This window comes from Hypanus sabinus, chromosome 27, assembly GCF_030144855.1.
Source record: "Hypanus sabinus isolate sHypSab1 chromosome 27, sHypSab1.hap1, whole genome shotgun sequence".
NCBI classification, from domain to species: Eukaryota; Metazoa; Chordata; class Chondrichthyes; order Myliobatiformes; family Dasyatidae; genus Hypanus; species Hypanus sabinus.
In genome coordinates, this window is record NC_082732.1 from 8,901,713 (window position 1) to 8,928,594 (window position 26,882).

General features: G+C 43.1%; 1 protein-coding gene across 13 annotated transcripts in view; it reads right to left on the minus strand.

Moving 5' to 3' along the window:
- The window catches only part of disp3 (dispatched RND transporter family member 3), a 626,857-nt gene that overhangs the window by 116,343 nt on the left and 483,632 nt on the right, over positions 1 to 26,882 (minus strand). For all 13 annotated transcript variants that reach the window (XM_059951724.1, XM_059951723.1, XM_059951719.1 and 10 more), the window contains 3 exons: positions 15,328 to 15,488; positions 9,884 to 10,045; positions 4,659 to 4,820 (listed from right to left, as the gene is read on the minus strand). In XM_059951724.1, coding sequence (XP_059807707.1) covers positions 4,659 to 4,820; positions 9,884 to 10,045; positions 15,328 to 15,488 — 485 coding nt within the window. The remainder of the gene's footprint in view (positions 1 to 4,658; positions 4,821 to 9,883; positions 10,046 to 15,327; positions 15,489 to 26,882) is intronic.

The following is a 26,882-nucleotide window of genomic DNA, read 5'->3' on the forward strand; positions in this document are numbered from 1 at the left end:
GATTGCAATATTCCCATCTGCAGGCTGCATTGTTGGGACTGATATTATTCAAGTAGTTGGCATCATGTTCTACTCACTTGATTTTGCTTTGAAATAATCCTGGTGTACTCAAGAGACTCTGCAGTTGTTCCAGTCATCATTACCTAGACTCGGCAAATTAAAATCTGCTTCCAGCTCACCGGCTGAAACAGCAATGTTAATATTCCCCCTGTAAAAGATTGTTAACTGGTGTATGTAAATGTGGATTTTGTATCTCTACAGACATTCTTATAGTGTGTGTGCTCATATCAAGTTAGAAGATGTTTGGTTTTACAAAGATGGGAGAGGTTTTGCAGATATTAGACAGCTATTACTATACATTCAAGGAGGCTTTTGAGGACAGAGGATTTTGTTGCTACATGATAGCTCATTTTTATGGATAATTACAGAATAGCTTCTTCAACTCACATCTGGCATCTCCAGAGAATGACAACCAATATTGAATATTTGACATTTCCCAAAAACCAAGGCAATGACCATATTTTAATTTGACTGGCATTTTTGAAGTATGACAAACAACTGCAGTTCACCATCTCTTTGTTCCCTAAAATGATGTTGCATTTAGAGCTAATGTTTGATTGTTGACTTTCAAAGAATATGTAAGTTACGTGCTTCCCAGCAGAAGGTACCATGAAGAACAAAACTGCCACACCTTAGCTGGTTAGAATCATTGGAAGATTGGGATTGTTTTTCAATGGGCTTCATTCATTGCGAGTAGTCCCTTGTTGGTGAGGCAGCATGAGATTTAAGATGAGTTTGGAGTCTTTCGAGACACATCAATGGGTCTCATTCATAATGATCCATTATGGACTTGGCAAAAGCCAATAAAAAGCAGTTAGGTTTAAGTGGAGTGGCCAGTGTTAGAGTGGTCAAGCTTTGGATCAAGAGCTTTATGGACAAGAGGCAAAGGCTCTAGATGAATTTCTGCTAAGTTTTTAAAAATCATTGTTTGTCTATCAGTACACAGCTAGGGTGGTGAGAATGGCTCCAGGGTCAGTCTCCCTGATGACTGTATCTCTATGAGGCACATCCAGCTTCAGCCTTACAAATAAAGTTAGAGAACTGAGGTGCAGCTGGATGAACTTTGTCTTATATGGGAGAATGAGGAGGAACTACAGGGATGTAGTCTCCCCTCAGTTACAGGAGGCAGGTAGCTGGGTGGTTGTCGGGACAGGCTGACAGCGCTGAGTGCCACTGAATTAGGCTTCTATGTCCTATGGTCTTGGAAGCCTTGGCTATCTTTCTCAAATTCAACTACAATATAGCAGGAAAGAAGATGAAGGGGCCAGCTACGTTAGCATTGTGTTTCCCTGAGGTCCTGCTCCCACCATGGTTGCCAGTGTGGCATGGCTCCATGCTATGAAAACCTACAGGCCACACTGTTGCATGGATCATCACTCTGCAGAGGCTGCAACACGTAGCTCTCACTGTGCAAGGCAGCAATAAGTACTGCGAGGGTAACAATGTGTGTGAGATGTGAGTCATGGTATCATGTAATAGATAACAGCCTCTTTGCCCACCATGTTCATACTGACCCATCTACCATCACGAGACTTCAGACTCAAAACCCCAATGCATTCATTGCAGTATCAGGAGACTTCAACCATGCTTCTCTCTTGACAAACCAACCCACCTTCGATCAGTTTGTCAAGTGTCATTGAAGAGCAAATAAAACACTGGATTTCCTGTATACAAATGTTAAAGATGCCTACAACTCCACAGCTCTCCCCCCACTTGGAGGTTCAGATCACAACCTGGTTCCACTCATGCCCTAGTATAAGCCCAACAGCTAGCTACCACCAGGATAGTAAAGAAATAGTCTTCCAGAGGTCATCAAGGCCTTGAAGGGCTGCTTTGAGGTTACTGACTGGAATGTAGTTTTTGAGCCATATGGGGAGGACATTAATGAACTTATTGATTGCAGTAGTGGCTACATCAACTCAACTTCTGAGTGGACACTTTAATACCATCAAGAACTGTTCGCAGCTTCCTGAACAACAAACCATGGGTCACCTGGGCTCTAAAGGCTCTTCTCAACCACAATCAGGAGACGGAGGAATTGAAACGTGTAGAGGGAGCTAAAGGAGAAGATCAAGGTGGCTAAAGAGAAACACAGGAGGGAGCTGGAGAACAAGCTTGGGCAGAGTAGCATACAGGAGGTGTGGAGAGGCATGAAGAACATCATTGGTTTCAATCAGCCTAGCTGTAGAGCCTCAGAATGCAGCCGTGAATAGGCTAATGAGTTAAACCAATTATTCAATATGTTTGGCTATTGGCCTCCTGTTTACACCCCCCTCAGCACAACAGACCAAGACATCCAATGCTTCCTCAGCACGAATGCCACCCCTCCTCCCTCCTGCCCCCTCCAGTTCCAGATGTGGATGAACGACACAGGCTACCAGTGTCTACATCCCCTCCTTGCCATGTAACTACCATGCACACCTCCACATACCGACTGCTATTGTCCCCCAGCCCCCACCTTCCAGCAACTCCCCAGCCATCATGGACTCACCTTCACTACTGAGTAGCTGAGAAAGGGTCTGGGGAAAACGCAGACATGGCAAAGCATTGGGACTGGATGGTGTGAACCCCAGGGTCCTGAAGGAGTGTGGTGAGCAGCTGTGTGGAGTTCTCCAGTGCACTTTCAACCTGTTTTAGTCTGGAAAGAGTCCTCATTGTGTGGAAAATATCATGTGTTCCAGGTACCCAAGAACAGCCAGCCAAACATCTTAAATGACAACCGTACAATGGCACTGACCTCACACATCATGAAGACCCTAGAGAGGCTGGTCCTGACTCACCTCCGACCTCTGGTCAGACCAGCCCTTGATCCCCTGTAGTTTGCTTACCAGAAACACACTGGAGTTGACGAGGCTACCATCTACCTGCTGAACAGAGCCTACTCCCGTTTGGATAAGCAGGTATCTCTGTATCCTGAAGAATGGACTAGCTGACTGGCAGACCGCAGTTTGTGCGGCTTCAGAGCTGTGTGTCAGACGTGGCTATAAGCAGCTCTGAGGCCCCACAGGGGACTGTAATGACTCCCTTCCTGTTTACCCTGTATACCTCGGACCTTAGATACAACACTGAGTCATGTCATTTGCAGAAATTCTCTGAGGATTCAGCAATAGTTGGGTGTATGAAGGAAGGATGGGAGAATGAATACAGGGCTCTGGTGAAGCTCTGGTGAAGGACGTTGTCAACCGGTGCAAGCTGAATCATCTGCAGCTCAATAACAGTAAGTCAAAGGAGATAGTGATGGCTTTAGGAAGACTAACCCTGCACTGCTCCCTGTTACTATTGATGGCGAGGACGCAGATGTGATGAAGACCTAATAGTATCTGGGGGCACACCTGGATGACAGACTTTGAGCGGAGCACCAACACAAAGGCTGTGTACAAGAAGGGCCAAAGTCACCTCTACTTCCTGGGGAGGCTGAATTCCTTTGGAGTGTGCATGCCCCTCCTTCACATCTTCTACTAGTGTGTTGTTGCCAGTACAATCTTCTAAGCAGCGATGTGCTGGGGCAATGGTCTCAACACGGGTGATGCCAACAGGCTCAATAAACTGATTAGAAAGGCTGGCTCCATTACAGGAGTCAAACTGGACATACTGGAGGCTGAGGTAGAACAAAAGACACTCCAGAAAATCTCTGGATAATGTTTCTCATGATCCGCATGCCAGATTGGCCAAACAGAGTAGCACTTCTTGTAATAGACTAAGACAACTTCAAAGAGCGCTATATGAGGTCATTCTTACCTTCGACCATTAGGCTCTGTAATGATTCAACCTATAGCCGGGGAAATGATGATCCCTCCTGTTAGATTGCTTGAGGTAATTTATATTTTATTCTTTCTTCTCTCCTAATATTTGTATATCTGTGCATTTGTAATCCTACTGTGACACTGTAATTCCCTTTGGGATTAATAAAGTATCAATCTATCTATACTCATTCCATTTATCCCAAAGGGGAATAAGTTCTATGCTAAACCTTTTACCAAATATTGTCCTTCAGTCTTCAACGTATCTGCCAAGGCAAAAATTTCTTACTGCTTATCCTTCTTATAATATTGTACACCTCTAGTAGATCTTCCCTCAATGCACTATTGTCCAAGGAAAGTAACTCCTTCCTATCCAGGATGATACTGGAATATTCTGAACAAGGTTCAAACAGAAAATCAAACTGAAAACATTCAGCAGGTCAGTGAACATCTGTGCAAAGAGTTAACATTTCAGTCAGAGACCCTTGAAGCAATTCCGTATTTCCTTCAGATTGCCAGCTTCTACAGCTTTGATTTTTAAGATATCAAAGGAAGTGTCGCTCAATCAATAAAACATGCATTAAAGATACTTTAGATGCAACTTGTGCAAAAAGCAGGCATAAATTAGTCTAATTTCTAGGTTAGTATTTCATGAGCCTCCAGGACAAACACAGATCACAGTATATTCACTTACATGATGATGTCACCACTTGGTTCTATTTTGATTTCTTAGCTCCTTATACAAATAAAAGTTAATACCACGTAGTACTTTGAGGAACTGAGAAATTTATACAGCCCCACCACTGTGCCCGTTTTCCCAGTGGTAAATGAAAGTTTGTAATGGTTCAATGATCTCACCTGAGCAGGTAACACATGAAATGCCCTCTGCACTGAGGTTATATTTGAGGTCCAGGAGCACCTGAATGTTGGTGTCAGGGCTGAAGAGTAATGGGGCTCGGCTGGCAGGGCGCAGTTGTGTCGTGAATCCAATGGACATCACCAGGGTAATAACATAGAGACCTGGAAAGGGGAAACACAAGCAGATCAATAAAATATGATTCTATCTCATGAAACAGGAACACTTTTTTAAAAAAGAGGGTTAAATGGCTTTCTTTGGAATAGCTTATATCCAAGAGGTCCCAAGTTGGGTTGTGTGAATGGGAGATAAATTAAGATTTACAATAAAGGTCTGTATCTCTAAAACACAAGAGGCCTAGCAAGGTTGTCACCCGTCACTAACAACGGAACTTAATGATAGTATTTGTTAAAAATTCCGACAGGACTCAGCAGCACAGTGGCAAATTAGTGAAGCAGCTGCCACTCATCTCCAGTGTCCCAGGTTCGATACCGACCACTGGTGGTGCCTGGAGTTCGCATATTTTTCCTGTGACCTCTTGGTTTTCCCCCAGGCACTCCTGCTTCCCCGTCCCAAAGATGTGCAGATTGGTAGTTTAACTGGCCACTGTAAATGACCCCTGGTGTATAGGTGAGTGATTGAATCTGGAAGCTTGATGGAAAAAGACTGAAGCACATGTGTGCCTAACAGTCTTCGTGGCAGAAGAGCCAAGCGATTCAGAAATAATGTGGATGCACTCAGGATATGAGGGCAAAATCTAGGTCTGAGACAGTGAGAGATTTCTTCACTCAGAGGGTGGTAAAGTTATTTCATTCTCTACCACGGAGGACAAGGGATATACTTGCAAAGAAAATAAACATATTTCAAAGCACAAGAGGTCTGAGGAGGAAATGGGAGTATTGTAATGAGATAAAGGATCAGCCATGATTGTACTGAATGGCAGATCGGACTTGGGCTGAGGAGTCGACTCCCTCTTTTCTGCTTCCATCAAAGAAAATATTCCCAATAAGAGCAGAAAGCTTGAGGGTTGGAAGCATTTCAGAATTCAGCAGAAAAGGACCAAGAAACTCAAAGGAAATGGGAAGCAGAATACCAAAGTAACCTTGCAAGAAACGAAAGTAGTCTGAAAGTGTTTCTACAAGTAATTGAAAAGAAAAAGATTTGTGAAGGTTGATTTGATTATCATATAACCCGAGATAGGGAAATTATGTTGGTGATTAAGGAAGAGACAGAGAAATTTAAAAACTATTTTTGTCCCTGTCTTCATAAATTAAAATAGAAAATTTCCTGATATAGTTAGGGACAATATGAATTAGTGAGAATGAGAATCTGAAAGAGATTAGTACGGGTGTAGATATGACTAGGGGAATACGTGGGACTTAAGGGAAATAAACACCCAAGGACCTGATGATCTGCATTTTGAACTTCTGGAAAGATGACATAAATTCACTTGTTGTCATCTTCCAAAATTTCATTGATCCTAGCTTTATTCTACCCAACTGCTGAAGAAAGAAAGCAAAGGCAGAACGATTTTCACTAAGCTCTGAATGCCCATTGAGTGTTTCTTGACTAAGAATTCTATTGGTAGATAAGATGAAACAAAACGGGCTGAGATATCAAGCGTGCTTTTGCCCTGTGGGTGATGGAACAGGCTCAAGTGCTCAATGCCTCAGTCACGTTTTTCCTCTTTTTCTGCCAAGAGACCCAATGACAGCAGGGTCAGAGGAAGGGGTACAAGGTTGAAGGAAGAACAAAAGGAGATGTGTGGAGGGGCTTGGCATTATTGACTGGTGCATGGTTTTCTTGCCTGTAGGCCAATTCTTTCAGTTGATTGTTCCTTCTGACAATTGAGCCCAGTTGCAGACCAATATTTCCCAGGTCCTGTGCTGAAACAAATGCAAGAAACTTCCACTTTAACATGTGAGAAAAGATAATGATGAAAATACTTAGGCCAGGCAGCATCTGTGAAGAGAACAACAGAGGTGCCCTTCACAACAAAAATATTGAGAAAATAAGCTTGGATATACTTGGGCTGCATAGAGGGCTGGAAATAACATGATAAAGGTCAATGTGAGGTAAGGACGAAGGCAGTCCAGGTTCTTTGATAGTCACCCAGGAACCCAGGAGAGAGATATATCTGTACATGATAGGTGATGTATCCAGAGGCAGATGCACTGAGATACAAGAAAGAGAAAACATCGAGGCGAGTGTGGAAAGTGAGCGAGTGTTCAGCCCTGTCTATCAGCCTCTCACTCGCTGCTGCCAGAGGAAGGTATCTGCATGTGATGGTTCCTTTCTCTCTTTGCTCGTTGCTCCCAAAGGGAAGTTCCTATGGTCAAATGGTCTCTCTCTCTCCCTCAAGCTGTGGGAGGATGGTACAAATTTCTGGGTCTGTGGTTTGTGGATTGGACTGTAGTTCACGTTATAATGTGTTTTTCTGGTTTCTAGTCCCTCCTTGCTCTGTTGCTGTTTCGGACAACTTTGAATTGGGACAGCTTGCTGGTAGTGAGCACTGAGCTAAGCTGAACTATGCCTGGACTTGTTCTATTTTTGTGATTTATATTCAGTGTTCTTCACTCATTGTTTTTTAGGTTGCCGTTTTGTGGGTCTGATTTCTTTGCTTCATGGCTGTCTGTGGGGATGACAAATCTCATATTTGTATACTGCATAGGTACTTTGATAATAAATGTACTTTGAATCTTTGAATATAGAAGACAGCAGTTGCTGGAAACCTGAAATAAATAAATTCTCAGCAGATCAATAACGTCTATGGTGAGAGATAAAACCAGTAATATTACAGACTGACGACTTTTCACAGAGTTTGCCAGTTCTGACTCAATCAGGAAAGGTTGGTTATTTGACAACGTTGAGTTCAGTATTGAAGCGAGAGCTGCAATACATCTGAATGGAAGATTTGGTGCTGTTGGGCTTAAGATGGAATTTGCTGAAACGGTACAGACACCAAAGACAGTCAGCATGGAAGTGGGGTGGAAAATTAAAGTGACAGGCAAATGAAAGCTCAGAAACACTCTTGAAGATGGCTTGGAGGTTTCTCGTAAAGCAATCTTCCAGTTTATGGTTTCTCCAATTTAGAGGCAACTGTATCAGCAACTCTTAGTGCAATGCACTAATCTGAAACATGTACAAGTGAATTGGAAGGAACATTTAGCTTTGGATTATGAGAAAGAACCGGATAAAAAGGCAGGAGTAATTCTCTTCTTATTGCATGTGGAAATATGTTGAGAAGGGGAACATTGATGGAGATGGAAGAGCATTCCACAGAGGTGTAGAGGGATGCAAACTTGTGTCTTTTGAACTACTGTGGTAAGTGGGCAAATTTATGGACTGTGGTCCATTGAATGCGGAGGTAGTTGGCCTCAAAGATGAGGTCAAGGGGAATACTACCATGGAATGGGCTAGGAGTAGATGCAATGACTACAGAGTTCAGGAAACAAAAGCAATAAGTGTCCTTTCAAACCACTCTTGGATGGGATAGACCCAGACTCACTGATGAATGGGTCATGTATTGTTCAGTGCATTGAAGACTGCAGTAGTGCTAGTTCATTCTCTTATAATACAGGACTCACAATGTCATTAGCTTGGCTATCAATTCCACTATCCTGCCTTAACTAGTCCATATCTGAACTTCTTAACTTCAAGTTCAAGTTTAATTATAGAGTAAGACTCAGATCTAACACACATTTTTAATCAGCTCAAACACAAATGTTCTGATGTAGCAGACAGTATTCAATGACAATTCATTAAACAGATGGATTTTGGCATATGCACTATCAATTGCAATGGCTTAAACATCTCTACTTAACCTGGCAAACTTCATTTTATTCTTGGCCTCATCAACTTTTCAATGACCTGAGGCTTTTTTACCCTGCATACTCTCTTGAAATTAGTCATTAACCTTTGATGTAAAGTGGAGAAGGACTTGAATAATATGAAGAATCAGAGTTAAGAATCATTTCAGAATAACATAGGTCTCCAAAAGATCTCTCAGTGGAGAGTATTTGTATAGCTGAGAGAGCAAAAAGGTGCATATTGGATCAATTCCTGAATGAGTCAAATGAGATTCAAATGATGGCTTTTTCAAGCAATTGTCCAATCGCCAATTAATTGCTTTCAGCCATGTGTAAAATCCATTATAGATGAGAAAAAAAGAGAAACTGTGTTCATTGTATACAAAAAGTTCAAAGAGAAAGATCCACTTCTGATTTACTGTCAGGTTTGGTGTTCGTCTATCTCCAATTTGCACATCCTTCAAATGCTGCTTCAAGAAGGCATGATAAGCGATTTCCCTAAAAGTCAAAAACACTTGAGAAGTCAAAAAATGAAATGAGGTTCACAATAAAAAAAACATCAATCAAATAACTATAGAGAGGTTGATTGAACTGAAGAATACAGAAATAATGGAAGAATCAATTTCTACACATGCTGTGCACAGCTAACATGCATTAAGCTTAACTGTAGTTATTTTCAGATGATCAAACAGAAATAGTAAAAGCCCCAACAAAATGCTATGAACTGAATGCTGTAAAGATGGAATGGAAACTCAGCTGTTGATTGTAATTTCCATTCTCATCATGGAATGTCCCTCTGCTTACATCTCAGGCTGTACTATGCATTACAGCAACAAATTACAACACAACTTGAGAATGCAAAGCCTTGATGATTTTTTTCTGAGAACCTGTTAACTTAAAACTGCATGGAAAACAGGAAAGTGGAGCTATTTACAAATTGGACAGAGGAAACAATAATCATTGTTGATCTTTATTTTCTTTATGATCATTGCTGGACTGTTTTCAATGGTTCATGATTCCCACTGAAAAAATCCTCACTTGTGTCTCTTGGTTAACGTGCTCTCGTTGGAGTGTCAGCTCTGGGTCAATGGTAGCAATCATGCCTTTGATCAATCCCACTCTAGAGACTGAACACAAAATCAAGGCTGACACTCCACTGCAACACATATTGTAAAGGGCAGCACTTTGGCTGCAAAGCCTTTTGAGACATTTTTAGGCTGAGGTAGGCTTTTTAAATGTAAATCTTTTCAGTGTTCACATAATTATATATCTAAAAGAATTATTGCTGATCCATTGGATATAATTTCTCCAACCTATGAGGTGAACATTAAACTTCAAAATCCACTAAAATTATTCTGTCCAGATTTTGCATGTTAAGATTCCTGCTGCAGATCAACAGTAAAGCGTGTACTTCTTACCTAAGATTATCCATTTACACTTTACTGCAGGGCATGCAACACAATAGTAAAGTGCATCCTGTATCCATGTGATCAGCTGTCCCGGATGGTGAATCCCATCTTTGGGTGGCGAAAGCTCAGGTGCCACTGAAACCAAAGGTACATCTCCATTGTCGAAAGAGACTTGAGAAAAGAAAACATCATTTTATACCTCTGTCTTCGTTAGAGACTGTTTTTCAAATTGCCTTTATTTAAACAAACAAAATATTCACAGGTAAACAGTTAAGAAGAATGCAAATAATCTTACTGAAGTGAAAAATCTTTCCTGTGAAAGATATTTGCAATGGGGCTCTTCAGTATGGATACTCAGTATACTGCAAATGTTACAAACATACAGAGCAGGCCTTTTAGTCATGCTGTCTCTCAGAGGTATAATTACCAACAGTCTTGTTCCCCCGTCTTTACTTCCCTCCAGCCCTCAGCATGTTCTCTTTCTCACACACCCATCAATTTCACTTTGATTCTTTTTGCCAGTAATCAGCCAATTACCTTACAAGCATGTATTTGAGACGTGGAAGCAGCACCATACTGCTGCTGCAAAACAAAATTCACATCACATAAGAGTGACAATAAACTTGATTCTGGTTCTGAACTGTGGCGACTGGCAGAAATCCAGACAGTCACTGAGAGAACATATGATATCCATCGAGACAGCACCCGAGGTCGGCACTGAAACGTGGCACTTGAAGCTCTGAGGCAGTAGCACCAATTGCTGCACCAAAGTGCCAACCTGAAATGATGTACGATTTTTCTAACTGAGCAAAATAAACAGGTCTGCCTACTTCCTCTTGAAGTGCCATTTGAAATATATCTAATATCCATTGGCCAGGATGCCGAAAAGAGCTTTGTTGCTGAAATCTTGCCATTAGTCCGGATACAGATGGGAATAAGAGACCCTAACATCTTAACATAGAACATAGAATATAGATCAGTACAGCACAGTACAGGCCCTTCGGCCCACAATGTTGTGCCGATCCTCAAACCCTGCCTCCCATATAATCCCCTATCTTAAATTCCGCCATATACCTGTCTAGTATTCTCTTAAACTTCACTAGTGTATCTGCCTCCACCACTGACTCAGGCAGTGCATTCCACGCACCAACCACTCTCTGACTGAACAACTTTCCTCTAATATCCCCCTTGAACTTCCTTCCCCTTACCTTAAAGCCATGTCCTCTTGTACTGAGCAGTGGGGCCCTGGGGAAGAGGCGCTGGCTGTCCACTCCGTCTATTCCTCTTAATATCTTGTACACCTCTATAATGTCTCCTCTCATCCTCCTTCTCTCCAAAGAGTAAAGCCCTAGTTCCCCTAATCTCTGATCATAATCCATACTCTCTAAACCAGGCAGCATCCTGGTAAATCTCCTCAGTACCCTTTCCAATGCTTCCACATCCTTCCTATAGTGAGGCGACCAGAACTGGACACAGTACTCCAAGTGTGGCCTAATTAGAGTTTTATAGAGCTGCATCATTACATCGCGTCTCTTAAACTCTATCCCTCGACTTATGAAAGCTAACACCCCATAAACTTTCTTAACTACCTACCTACCTGTGAGGCAACATTCAGGGATCTGTGGACATGTACCCCCAGATCCCTCTGCTCCTCCACACTACCAAGTATCCTGCCATTTACTTTATACTCTGCCTTGGAGTTTGTCCTTCCAAAGTGTACCACCTCACACTTCTCCAGGTTGAACGCCATCTGCCACTTCTCAGCCTAATTCTGCATCCTATCAATGTCTCTCAGCAAACTTTAACAATCCTCTACACTATCTACAACACCACCAACCTTTGTGTCATCTGCAAACTTGCCAAACCACCTTTCTACCCCCCACATCCAGGTCGTTAATAAAAATCACAAGAAGTAGCAGTCCCAGAACAGATCCTTGTGGGACACCACTAGTCACAACCCTCCAATCTGAATGTACTCCCTCCACCATGACCCTCTGCCTTCTACAGGCAAGCCAATTCTGAATCCACCTGGCCAAACTTCCCTGGATCCCATGCCTTCTGACTTTCTGAATAAGCCTACCGTGTGGAACCTTGTCAAATGCCTTACTAAAATCCATGTAGATCACATCCACTGCACTATCCTCATCTATATGCCTGGTCACCTCCTCAAAGAACTCTATCAGACTTGTTAGGCACAATCTGCCCTTCACAAAACCATGCTGACTGTCTTTGATCAGACCATGACTCTCTAAATGCCCATAGATCCTATCTCTAAGAATCTTTTCCAACAGCTTTCTCACCACAGACATAAGGCTCACTGGTCTATAATTACCTGGACTATACCTACTACCTTTTTTGAACAAGGGGACAACATTCGCCTCCCTCCAATCCTCCGGTACCATTCCCGTGGACAACGAGGACATAAAGATCCTAGCCAGATGTTCAGCGATCTCTTCCCTTGCCTCGTGGAGCAGCCTGGGGAATATTCCATCAGGGCCCAGGGACTTATCCGTCCGAATGTATTTTAACAACTCTAACACTTCCTCTCCGGTAATATCAACATGCTCCAGAAGATCAACCTCACTCATATTGTCCTCACCGTCATCAAGTTCCCTCTCAGTGGTGAATACCAAACAGAAGTATTCATTGAGGACCTCACTCACTTCCACAGCCTCCAGGCACACCTTCCCACTTTTATCTCCAATCAGTCCTACCTTCACTCCTGTCATCCTTTTGTTCTTCACATAATTGAAGAATGCCTTGGGGTTTTCCTTTACCCTACTCGCCAAGGCCTTCTCATGCCCCCTTCTTGCTCTTCTCAGCCCCTTCTTAAGCTCCTTTCTTGCTACCCTATATTCCTCAATAGGCCCATCTGATCCCTGCTTCCTAAACCTCATGTATGCTGCCTTCTTCCACCTGACTAGATTTTCCACCTCACTTGTCACTCATGGTTCCTTCACCCTACCATTCTTTATCTTCCTCACTGGGACAAATTTATCCCTAACATCCTGCAAGAGATTCTTAAACATCGACCACAGGTCCATAGTACATTTCCAGGCAAAAACATCATCCCAATTCACACCTACAAGTTCTAGCCTTATAGCCTCATAATTTGCCCTTCCCCAATTAAAAATTTTCTAATCCTCTTTGATTCTATCCTTTTCCATGATAATGCTAAAGGTCAGGGAGCGGTGATCACTGCCCCCCAGATGCTCACCCACTGAGAGATCTGTGACCTGACCCGGTTCGTTACCTAATACTAGATCTAGTATGGCATTCCCCCTAGTCGGTCTGTCAACATACTGTGACAGGAATCCATCCTGGATACACAACAAACTCTGCCCCATCTAAACCCTTGGAACTGATCAAGTGCCAATCAATATTAGGGAAGTTAAAGTCACCCATGATAACAACCCTGTTATTTCTGCACCTTTAAAAAATCTGCCTCCCAATCTGCTCCCCATTATCTCTGCTGCTACCAGGGGGCCTACAGAATACCCCCAGTAGAGTAACTGCTCCCTTCCTGTTCCTGACTTCCACTCATACTGACTCAAAAGAGGATCCTGCTACATTACCCACCCTTTCTGCAGCTGTAATAGTATCCCTGACCAGTAATGCCACCCCTCCTCCCCTTTTCCCCCTTCCATTCCTGCCCTGGTGCCAGCCAAGTCTCCGTAATGACTACTAGATCATAATTCCATGTATGTATCCAAGCTCTCAGTTCATCACCTTTATTCCTGATGTTTCTTGCATTGAAGTACACACACTTTAGCCCTTCTACCTTACCACCTTTACACCCTTTATTCTGCTGCACTTTCCTCAAAGCCTCTCTATATGTTAGATCTGGCATTACTCCATGCACTTCTTTCACTGCTCTTTCGCTCCGGGTCCCAACCCCCTTGCAAATTAGTTTAAACCCTCCCGAACCATGCTAGCAAACCTACCAGCAAGGATATTGCTCCCCCTTTAGTTCAGGTGCAACCCATCCAATCTGTACAGGTCCCACCTTCCCTAGAAGAGATCCCAATGGTCCAATAATCTAAAACCCTGCCCCCTGCACCAACTCCTCAGCCACGCATTCAACTGCCATCTCCTCCTATTCTTACCATCACTATCACATAGTACTGGCAGCAATCCTGAGAACGCCACCCTTGAGGTCCTGTTCTTCAGCCTTCTGCCTATTTCCCGAAACCCACACTTCAGGACCTCATCCCTCTTCCTGTCTATGTTGTTGGTCCCAACATTATCATGACTTCTGGTTGCTTTCCCTCTCGTACCAGGATGTCATGCACCTGGTCAGAGAATCCCAGACCCTGGCACCCGGGAGGCAACAAACCATACGGGTTTCCTTCTCACGTCCACAAAATCTCCTGTCTGCTCCCCTGACTTTAGAGTCTCCAATGACAACAGCTCTCCTCTTCTCTGTCCCATCCTTCTGCACCACAGGGTCAGAGTCAGTGCCAGAGGCCCTGCCATCGTAGCTCATACCTGGTCGGTCGTCCTCACCAACAGCATCCAGGACGGTAAACTTATTATTCAGGAGAATGGCTACAGGGGTGCCCTGTACTACCTGTCTACTCTCCTTCGCTTTCCCCCCTCGGACTGTCACCAAACAACTTGCTTCCGGCAGCCTAGGTGCGACTACCTCCCTGTAGCTCTCATCTATGACTGCCTCAGGGTCGAAGATCATCCAGCTGCTGCTCCAGATTCTTCACACGGTCTTTCAGATCACCCAGCTGCAAGCAGTTCTGGCAGATGTGACTCTGCAGGAGAAGGGAGCTCCCCCAAGACTGCCACATCTCACAGGAGAGGCACATCACCGTCTCAGGAGGCATTGTAAAGACTAACTGGGAACAAGCTCGTCCTCCACCTCTTCTCGTCGAAACCTCTCAAGTCAAAACCTCGAATCCCCACTCCTTCACTGGCCCAATCACTCACTGGCCGCTTTCCACAGGCCGCTCTGCTTGAGGTAACCCTTTATTTATTTGTTTGAGCTTTTCAAACTGATTGGTCACCTGACCTCAATTAACAAAGGATGCTGGAAAGTAACAATGGTATTTTCTTAAAATATCTTCAGGAAATTTAAAATGCTGTGTTACAGAAACCACAGAGTTCTACCAAGCTAGGTGGTGGGTATTCTTATCCTGCTAGTTAAAGGTGAAAGTGGTTGTCACACTATCATTAACTAACAGGATCAAAATACTCCCCACCTAGATTAAATGGCTAGTCGTCATCTTGGGAGTCATGGACCATAGGGCCAAAGGATAATTGCTGGATCTGCAGACATGAACCATCACCACATTCAAAATAAAACTTCACTAAATGTACCACTTGAGTAAGGTTTGATGTTGGATGATGCCATATCTTCATCATATTCTTGCACATAGTAACATTTGTTATCTCATTAGAATTTGTAGGAAGGAGTAAAAGAAACATATTGTCAGTTTTTTCACCTGCTTCTTCCTCAACTGAAAGCAGAGGGATGTCATCATCCAGGTACTGCAGGGTCCCACCAGTCAACACTGAGTCTTGCTCTGTGACTAGAAGTGAATCATCACACTCTGCTGAATCTTGTGTCAAGTTGCTGTTCTCCCTTTTACACTTATGCTGGCAGCTGAAACAGAAGTTTAGTGATAAATGTATCCCGCTAAACTCCGAGGCTGTTATATTTATATTCCCACTTAAAATAATACATAAGTTAGCTCAGACCAACAAATGAACACAGATGTCTGTTGCATGGACAGGTCTTCCACCTTCATGATGAGATTTACCTTGAAATTCTCCAGCATCATTCAGAGTTTGGTGCAGATGTGGTGACCCAATGAGCGGTGTGGTTGACGAATGACTGCTGGATTTACCTAAAGAATAGTAGTTGGATCACAGCATTTAAGTCATTATGCCAGGATAGCCCTTGCAGCAAATAGGTTTCAGAGCTGAATTCCTCGTGGTTATGCTGTTTGTAGTGGAGAATTTTGCAGCAATGTAAGGTTACAGGCAGATAATGCCAGGTAGGGGAGGTGAGTGAGGGTGGAGTAGGGAGACTGAGGCGGACAAAGAGAGAGAGGAAAGGAAAAATATCAGATAGAGTAAGGTTGAGGAGATGAGAGATGAGCTGCTGGATGGAGATAAGCAGGAACTGTGAGATTTGGGAACCATTTGAGGAGTAGGGAGAGTGAATGACAGTGAAACTAAATGGGAGATGGGGTGGGTGTAATTTTGTGTGTGAAGTTGGTGGATGCAGGAGAAGGACAGGGACAAAGATGGGAAGGGGAACAAACATGGGAGTGGGTGATCAGAAGAAGGGTGGGGGAAGCGGAGTTTAAAAAAAACAGGTGTGTCCTTAAAATGGGAAACTCAATATTCATGTTATTGGGTTGTATACTACCCAGATGGAATGTAAGTTGCTTCTCTAGTTTGAATTGGGCTTCATCTTGATAGCAGAGAAGGTGAAAAATAGACAGGTCAGTGTGGGAATGAAGACCAGAGTTGAAATGATCTGCAACTGCGAGCTTGGGGTAACCACTGTGGACTGAATGTGGGAGCTCCACAAAATGCTTGATTGGATGTAGAATAAGCCATACTGGGAGCAGCAAATGCAGTGGACAAGGTTGGAGAAGGTGCATGTGAAGTTTGCCTCACCCAGAAGGACTGTTCAGGTCATTTGATGGTGGTGTGATTGCAAGGGAAAGTGCCAGGGCTAAGATACTTCTTCCACTAGAAGAATGGGCACAGTTGGCAAATTCTGGTGGAGCAGTATACAATCTATAAGTCCAAACCTTCATGTTAATGGCCCTTGGTCCATCCAGGAGTGTGTCTATGTACTAGTAAATTTCATAACTGTCTAAAATTCAGGAACTAGTTTACCAAATGTGCATTTATTGTTAAAACAGCAATAGTATAGTAAATAATGTTATTGCTGTTAAAACAGACAGAAGAGAAATTGCTTACTAATGCAGACAAAATTGGATTTTTTGGTACTGCACTCCTGTGTGTATCCTGATGAATGGAAAATGGAAAGCTGATGAGTCTTGAAAACCCCTGTCAGATCCCAAAGCCTACCAATCCCATGATTTTCTCTAACTCCTATTTAAAGGAATCAGTAAAAGGTTGCTTCCAATATCAGTATTATATCTAAGATGAACATAAAAGATTGCTGCTATGTTATTAAAAGCTATATTATATTAGTACTTTCCTTAAGAAATGCTAACATTCATGAAGGGAATTTCTAACAATTTTTGAAATCCCAGGATGCAGTAATTATTTACTAAAGGTTACAGCAATGACAGAAAATCAAACCATAAAACTAGAAATAAATGATAATTTGTGATTTTTTAAACAATTAATGGAGGAAAAAATAAAAAGTACTTAAACAATCTTGAGACAATTACATTTTCATCCAATTCTCCTATCTAACAATCATTTGCTTAGTGGGTAAGAACATGAGTTTTCCCTTATCTGATGTCATCACCTATCAGAATGTCCTAATTTCCTAAGAACAATAGAACCATGGGAATAAGGGAAAGAGAACTGACAAAGTTTAAGCTGCTATGCAAGTATTAAACCTGCTTCAAGGAAAAAATCTTACTCCTCTAGATTACTAATTTGCTTTCTGTGAAATAACGCTGCTAGATGATCACTGCACACACACACAAGTCTTATATTGCATGTTGTTGCAACATAAAAATATGCAATACTGTTGCCTAAAAAACTTACAAATTAACTGTAATATTAATTCTCCATTTCTATTTTCCATTTTGGTAAGTTTATAAACTGAACTTTTGAATGTCTGATGCATTCTTTAAAATCTGCTCACTACAACTCCAATTTTTCTTGGAACATGGGAATTAAAAAGGCTTTAAATTGCATTGCAGGGTCTGTGCCTGCAGTGGTAACCTGCCTTTCCCCCTCTTAGATGCCACCATAGTTGCTAGCCTTTTGTGCCAACAGAAATCTTTTCTTATTGAGATAGGTTCGTCCTTGATACAAACAATTTTCTGTCAGGAGGAAGATAATCAGACTGCACAGAAGGACAGGTTAAGATGCAATTTCATCACTGCTGCAGCTGCAATCAATGAGTGACTATTGATTTATAGAGTTCTTTATTGGCAGAGATTGGATTCCCATCTCCATGGGTATTAGACGAGAAAATCTGCAAGGAATTCATCACTGGGGATTTTATGATCTGAGCAACCAGTGGGAATATATAACCCACACCCATGCTGTTCCTCTATTACTGACATCTAAAGCCATTTTTTCAAAGCACAATGAAAAGCGGTATTTCTCAATGAAGAAAAAATGCAGTCAACATGCATATTTTTCTGTTAGAATCTTCCGAAACATTCACCATTTTGATAAGTAGGCAATGTAGATGTATTTCTTTCAGACAGAACTACTGTATTTTGCGCTTTCTACAAATGGATGACAAGATGATCTCCTAAATATTGATTACAAGTAATTTGGAGAATGCCTGTTTTGCTTGCATGCAATCTAGATTAAAGACTTTAAGCAGATACTTCCTATTACAACGTGGTGAAAGGAAACATGCTAAATTCACTTAACTCAAGTTAATGGATTTATTTCTGTACTGGTGTGTATAATGTTATCTTTAGAAAATTTTCACGCCTAAATGACTTGTGGGATACTATGTCTTATATTCTATTGACTCTATTGCATTGTATTGTGCTCAGTTCTAGTCGCCTCATTATAGCATGGATATGAAAGCTGTAGAGAGGGTGCAAAGGAGATTTACCAGGATGCTGCCTGGATTAGAGAACTTGGCTTATGAAGAAACTCTCAGTGAGCTAGGTAGGGCTTTTCTTTCTGAAATAAAGGAGGATGAGAACTGACTTGATGGACATTATAAGATTATAAGAGGCATAGAATAGAAGAGAACTTTATTGTATTTGTTCAAGACTAGGAGATCGTGGTGCGTTGTGCGGCATGTGAGGTACTACATACACCAGATAACAGCACCCTCTTCAGGGATTAGGATCTGCCCATAAGGCCCACAAGTCGCCTGGCATTCCAGGAAACCAGGAGTATGATTTCCCTCCACATACCCAGTAGGTACCCTTGACTGGAGCAGGGGGATCTGCCGTGGTGTAACTAGTACATGATCTATTACTGATAAAGGACCCTTTCCCTTCATTATTGCAATGGTAGGTGGCCTCCACTTGCTGTTCTCTGTGTACTGCCAGGGCTATTTTACTTAAATCACTCATGGCGTTGGGATGCAGGGGCGACGGGTGGCATCACCTCTCAAAAGAGTGACACCCACAGTCAGTGGGATGGGCAGAGGCCCTGGCTACTCTTCTCCCAGTCTTATTAGAGAAGGCCCATACATACAACTGTTCACTCTCATTCAGGGGTGTGGCCCAGAGTGAATCCCTCCGTTGCCATAGTGAAGCGCCGGCGTACAGATCCAGCGGGCAGGCGGGTTTAGGTGGCTGGCGTATTCTTAACAGAGGGAGAGGAAGGAGATTCAGACCGGAGCCTCAATGATGTAGGGAGAGGTATCCGTGCAGTCGACCGCCAGAAATACCAGCTTCATCCTCCCTGTGGAGCAATCACATACACTCACTTTCATTTTGTCAACCGTTGGGTGTTCAAGCGCATTAGCCCCGATTCCCCCTCTACCGCTGCCCATCATGTGTTACCAGGTTCACAGGCCACCACCTCTCCTTTCCATGGCCCTTTATGGGGGAACATTAACTTATATCATCCCTGAGTCCTTTGGGTTGTCGGCAATGGACAGCTGTCTAGACATCGGTGTGCCTCTGTATTTAGAGGGTTGGGCATTTAAATTATTAGCTGCAATACTCCTAACCACCCTGCAATGAGTGGGTCGGCATCAGTAGTCTTAGCTGCTGCCTCCGAGGTCCTGATGCCTGGGGGTAGGAGGGGATATGGAAGACCCATAATATACCGGAATCTGCAGACTTGTGATCTGGAGAAGTGAGATCCATTCTCCGACTGTATCTCCCGAGGTGTTCCACACATTGATGAAAGCTGTTGCATTCATTTTCTGGTGGTTCCTTGTTCTACGCAGCCGCAGGGAAATGCAGTGAGTACCTCTGACTGAGTGTCCACAGCGGTCAAGCAGAGCTTCTTATTATTCTGTGGTGGCAGCAGGTCAATGCAGTCAATCTGCCAAACTTGCCCGGTGCCACTTCAACGTCAGACTGTCACTCTTGGCCTTAAGTGGAAATTACAGGGTTTTACTATCTGGCACTTGTCACTTTGATTTATCACAGTCTTCAACTCATCTTTGGCCCATTTCCTGCGTGCCTCCACCCCTAGATGGCCACTCTTCTGGTGCCCCCAGTCCGCCAACTCGAGCTGTGCAGTAGTGAGACTCACCATCTGCGCAGTGGCAATGTAAGTGGAATCGTCATCCTTCCTGGGAGTGTGGGCATCTAGATGGTAGAAGGGAACGGGCTGCAGCTGAGCCTGTTTCCAGTGGAGCTTGCCTCATAATGGATGGCCATGGATGTTCCAGTGCTGTTGGTGCCATCAGGTCACCCAAATGGCCGTAACCACGTAACAGCCCAGGAGCCTGCGCACAGACGGATGGGGGCTTTCAGAGGCAGTGTGGCAGCCTCAAGTTCCCCATTCTTCCATCTGGACCCGTCTGTAAACCAAGCCTCTTTCTTTTCATCTTCAGTCTGTTCATCATACAGGCATCCCCAAGAGACTGGGAACTGAGGGAGGGCCTCCTGTGCGGGATGGGGAGCAGCTGCGTAGGCAGGACCAGCTCCATTGGTCGTCCCTCCCAGGTCACCTTCCTCACCACTGACTGGCTTCTGGGGGTTGAGCCAAGTGGCAGGGATTTGTCCACACTCCTGCTCACCACCTCAGAGCCGACAGCTGTGGGTCCTGCCTGGGGTCGCAGGGCAACACAGGAGGCGGGGGGGGGGGGAAGCGAAAGGCAAATATGGTGGGGGTGAAGGGAAAGGCGCCTTCTCGCTGGCTTCCCCCGAGATTCGTCTGAATACCATATGTTCCCATCCCAGCTTTCTGGGTCGTCACCCTTTAAGACTGGTCCGCAACTTTGCCGGGTCTGGGGTCTGGGGATCGCTGGGCCACTTACTTCTTCCTAGTCTAGATAATTCACAGGTCATATTCACATTACTCTCCTCTAAAGCCTCAGCCCTCTGTTGAGCGTATAGCACAGATTCACCCATCATGGTGCATCTCTGTTTTAAATTTTCATTCTCCTCCTTCCATTTCCTAAGCTCATCCTGCTGATCCCTTACTGCGGTAGCCCAGAAACCAGAATGCTCCTCTCTGGCTACCCTTTTTCTCTGGGAACCTGCCTGCCTGGATCACTGAGACCTGCGGTGCCCCAGCTCCATGCCTGTCTGACCAGTCCACTGGGGCATCATGTGCCGCCAGTAAATCGGCCAGACTTCCGAAGCCCTTAGAGTTGTATGTCCACCCTGGGACACGGAACTCTTCAGGAGTCGACTCGACTTTTCTACTCTTCTTGAACATTGAGAGTGCAGTTTATTTCAACGGATCCAATTGTTGTATCAAAAGTTAAGAACTTTTTGCAGATCCCATAGAAATAAGCCTTGCACATGTAATGCTGCAGACAGCACACTTTATTGCTAAGTTAGAATAAGTGGTACTTAACTCGGAAGCGTAACCAAGCCCGTTTAACTGCAGTGCACCATTCCAATCAGTCCACAGCGTCAGTCATGAACTAACCTGTGGTGAGCCCAATTCCAAGGGAAGTCATCACCGGTGTTCTGATTGTTTTATACCCTGATCACTTTCTCCAACCCTCCCTGGGCCGATCCTTTGATCAGGTTGGCCCATTACGTGACCACTGCCTCGGGCACTACAGGCTCAGGTCTCCATAAATCAAGAGGACAGCCTTTGCCTTTATCACAGTGCACCCATGGCGATTACCAGAGCAGTTTCCTTTAAGGTGAGTGGAGCAATATTTAGGGGAGATGTCAGAGGTAGTTTTTTTACACAGAGAGTGCTACGTGATTGGAATACACTATCAGGAGTGGTGGTAGAGGCGGATACATTAAGGTCATTTAAAAAACTCTTAGATATGCAGATATGTGGAAAAATTGAAGGGTCAGGAACTACGTGGGAAGGGTTAGATTGATTGTGGAGTAGATTAAAAGGTGGACACACCATTGTGATCTGACCAGACAGTACTGCGCTGTACTGTTCCCACAAGATACATGCCATACAAAAGCTGGACAGACCAATATTAACAATCACTAGCTAATAATTGTTTTTGAAGAAATTAATGGCAGATTCATTCAAGCATTATGAGAAAATAATGTGCATCACTATCTATTAAGAAATTAAATAGCAGTCAGTTCTAGTCATTAATATCACATTTGCCTCTGAATTGGAAGCCTGTAGTATACTAGTACTACAAGGATAAGAATCCATTTAAAGAGAGCACAAAACGGTTCAGTCTGAATTATTCTATCAACACATGGCCTCAGCACAGTCCCACCCTTCCGGAGTTCCTTTGGTCCATTAAATTAAGATTCTTTGACACAATTCTGACTAATATGCATCTATACCATTTCTGGTTGAGCCTTGAAATGGACACCCCTTTTGGACATCTCGAGTAGTTAAGGGCATACTGGTAGGACTCTTCATTTTGAAGTGTCTCTCTCTCTTTCTTTATCAAATACCAGTCCTGCTTTGAGAAATATTTGAGAAAGTAGAGGAATTTGACAATATTGATGCAACATTAAAATCATTTCCTCAGCTCAAAGTATGGCATTTGCAATAGATATACACTCAGTGGCCACTTTATTGGGTACACCCGTACACCTGCTCGTTAATGCAAACAATCAGACAATCACACGGTAGCAAATCAATATGTAAAAGCATGCCAGAAGGTTCGGTTGTTGTTCAGACCAAATATCAGAATGGGGAAGAAATTTGATCTAAGTGACTTTGATCATGATGATTTAAGTATCTTAGAAACTTCTGATCTCCTGTGATTTTTATGCACATCAGTCACTAGAGTTTACAGAGGATAGAAAAGTTAGAGGAGAATCATGCCATATCATGATGGTGCTGGTGAACCACAGCGATGTTCTGTGAGCTGTGGACAATACTTCTAAATATACCTCTTTCAAAATACTCTCCCTGCAATCTGCAGCATGTAGTTTCCCTTTAAGTAATCTACTTTTAAATCATCTTAATGATCTACAGATTTCACGATTGTCTGAAGGTCAAGGTGGACCAGGCAAGTGCAGCAACTTTAAAAGGATGAAGATTCATCATCATGGCCAGAAGCAAGGCAGGAAGCAGGGTGGAGGGGACTCCAAGCCAGGCTGAAACACAGAAGGATGAGGCTCCATCCATCTTGTCAGCAAATGTGCAGTAACTGGAGAACAAAATTGATGACCTGAGGGCAACATTACAGTATCGGACAAAAATGAGGGACAATTGTATTTTATATCTGAGCAAGACTTGGCTTTCTCTCAGCATGTCAGATATTGTGTTCAAACCAGAAGTCTTCTCAATTTTCCGAACTGCTGATTCAGAAAAGGCAAAAGGTAGAATTGTGTGTTTCTTTTTTTTAAAACTTTTTTTATTGCATTTTTAAATGGTTACAAAGTATGAAAAAACAATGTATATAACCCATACCCCCTCCCCTTAACCCCTCCCCCCTAACTACCCTATAGAAAAAAAAGAAAGAAAGAAAGAAAGAATGCCTGGTTGTTGGAAGATCTCCACATGCTCCATGGAATTCGTAATAACTTTAATATGTATATTTATTTCTTTCCCCTAGACAGGATTAAATATATAGATGCTCTGAAGATGAAACAATTGTGTGTTTCTTGATAAACTTTCAGCTGTGCTCTGATGTCGGGGTTCAGTCCATCTCCTGTTCCCCTGAGCTTGAACACAAAACAGTCAAATGCCATCCATTCTATTTACCAAGAGATTTCTCCTCCAGAATCCTGACTGCAGTTTAGTCGGCCACCAGTGACCGACTAGCGACTATAATCAAGTGCATGATACCATCTCTAAACAATGAACACATTTCAAATCATTGTTAGGAACTTCATCCAGGCTTGCTTGAAGAAAACCCTGCCCAATTACCCTCAGCAGATACTCTGTAGCACCAGAGGTTCTAACACACAAGACCACTGTTATATTAAATGAAGGAATGCTTACTATTCCATGCCTAGACCGCATTTCGGTAAGTGGATCACTTGTCTGTCCTTCTCCTACCTGCATATAGGCAGGGGCTACAGGACAAAGCTGCAGAGATTCGGACAACAAAGAGGTGGTCACGGGAGGCAGAGGATCTGCTACGGGATTGTTTTGAGTCAGTGGACAGGGCCACATTCAGGGACTCATCTGTGGAACTGAATGAATACACCATGGTTGTCATAGACTTTATAAAACGGTTGTAGATGAGGGAGTCCCCACAAAATTACTCCGTCTTTCCAATCAGAAGCCCTGAAGGAACAATCTGCCGAGAGCCAGATCAGAGGTATTTAAGTCTGGTGACCAAGAAAGTTACAAGAGGTCCAGGTACAATCTCTGGAAAGCTATCTCACTGGTGAAGTGGTAATTCCAGACTAGACTGGAATCAACAAAGGATGCTTGACAGTTGTGGCAGGGTTTGAATACTAACCCCTCTAATAAAGTTAAATCAAGTGATGGAGGGGACAGCAGGGCTCCGCTTCTAGATGAGCTCAATGGCTTTTATGCTCATTTTGACCATCAAAACATGGAGAGACTATCATGAACTCCCACAGCCCAAAATGATCCTATAATTTTAGTCCCTGAGGCCGACGTGCGAACAGCCTTCATGAAGGAGAACCCAAGAAAGTCATCCGGCATAAATGGGGTATGGGGCCAAGTACAACGACCTTCGCTGAACAACTGGCTGGAGTGTTCACTGAGATCTTTAATCTCTCACTTCGGCAGTCTGAGGCAAACATCTGCTTCAAGCAGGATATAATTGCCCAAGAAGAACATGGTGACTTGCCTCAGTGACTATTGTCCCATAGCACTTACATCCACAGCAGTGACGTGCTCTGAGAGATTGGCGTTGAAACATATCGATGCCTGCCTGAGAAGCAACTTGCTTCAATCTGCCTACCACAGCAACAGGTCCACAGCAGATGCAATCTCATTGGCTCTTCACTCAACCCTGGAACATCTGGACAGCAAAGATGCATACATCAGGATGGATCTTCATTGACTACAGCTCAGCATTCAATACCATCATCCCCTCAGAACTAATCAATAATCTCCTATACCTTTTGTAATACCTCCTTGATTTCCTCACTTGCAGACCCCAGTCAGCACAGGTGCACCGCAAGCTTGTTTGCTCTGACCCCCTCTACTCGCTCTACACGACAGTGTGCATATCACAGATCCAATGCCATATTCAAGTATGCTGATGGCATAGGCCAAAACAAAAGTGGTGATGAGTCAGAATATTGGAGGGAAATTGAAAATCTGGCTGAGTGGTGCCATAACGACGACCTCTCACTGAATATCAACAAGACCAGGGAGCTGTTTATTGACTTCAGCAGGAGAAAACCAGGGATCCATGTGGCAGTCCTCATTGGAGGATCAGTGATGGAGAGGGCCAGCAAATTTAAATTCCTCAGTGTTACAATTTTGGACGACCCGACCTATCCTGGTCCCAACATGTAATTATGAATAAAGCATATTACTCATTGATATGACCTCTTTATTAACATTGAATAAAGAGATATATTCTTGTTTTTAAAGTTTCATTCTTATGTTGAAAGCTTGATTCTGACCCAGTATCTCACAGCTCTTCAAGATTTCTGCCTCTTCCAAATCTTCTCCGCTAGCGACCTTGCATTCTGTTCTCTATGCCTTCAGTTCTGGAATTCCTTTTCCAACATAATCCTTAAAACTTACCTCTTTCACAAACCTAATTTAATGTTGAGCTTAATTATTTTTATGCGGTTTAAATTGTCTTTTAATGACAAATGTTAGAATTAGAGTACTTCATGGAAAAAAGGCTGTTTGGCTCAACTAATACATGCCAAACAAGATTCCCATCTAATCTAATCCTATTTGCCAACATTTGGCTCATATCACTCTGAACCTGATCTGTCTTTATACCTGTACAAATGTCATTTAAATGTCCTAATTGTATCTGTCCATGCCACTTTCACTGGCAGCTCATTTCATATCCGCACCACCATCAGTGTGAAAAAATGCCTCAGGTCCCTCTTAAATCCTGCCTCCCTCACTTTAAACACATGCCCTCTGGTTTTTTACTCCCCTAACCCTGGCTAAAGACCTTGGCTGTTCTCCTTGTTTATGTTCTTCATGATTTTTGTAAACATCTATATTCTACTAGAGCACCTCAAGGCACTTTATTACATTAAAGGTGTTAAATTGATAGGTTATAATGGACACAGCCTGCGGACTCTGTTTTCCTATAGTTTAAGGAAATGCTGGAAGCAAAAAGCATCAACCTCTAAGCATTAAACAGCATGATAGACACACACAGAGAAACAAGGGATTCTACAGATGCTGGAAATCTTGAGCAACAATGTCTCCTGTTCATTTCCCTTCAAAGCAGCCTGACCTGCTGAGCTCCTCCAGCATTTTATATGTAATGATAGATACCCACATGCATAAACACATAGTAACGGTGTTGGCTCAATGGACTAGAGAGGCTGCAAACTTTAGAGAAAACCGAGAAAAGCAACGGTCGAAAACAAGGATAGTTACAAACAGCAATTTCTAACATTGCAAATGTTCAGTTTTAAGGATCTGCTTTTGCATCCATTATTAATGACATTGATGGAACCCAGGAGGCAGGATATCTTAGTCATTTGGGTACAGTTTCACTCTGTGAAGGGCTTTTTGTGTCAGATGAAATAGTACTCATTGATATGACCTCTACTAAGAGAAGGAATGGTACATGGAGATCCATACAACTGATATATGGCATTCTGGATTTTCTACCTATTGACTTCACTGGTTGGAAAATAAAGCTTTGTACTTCATT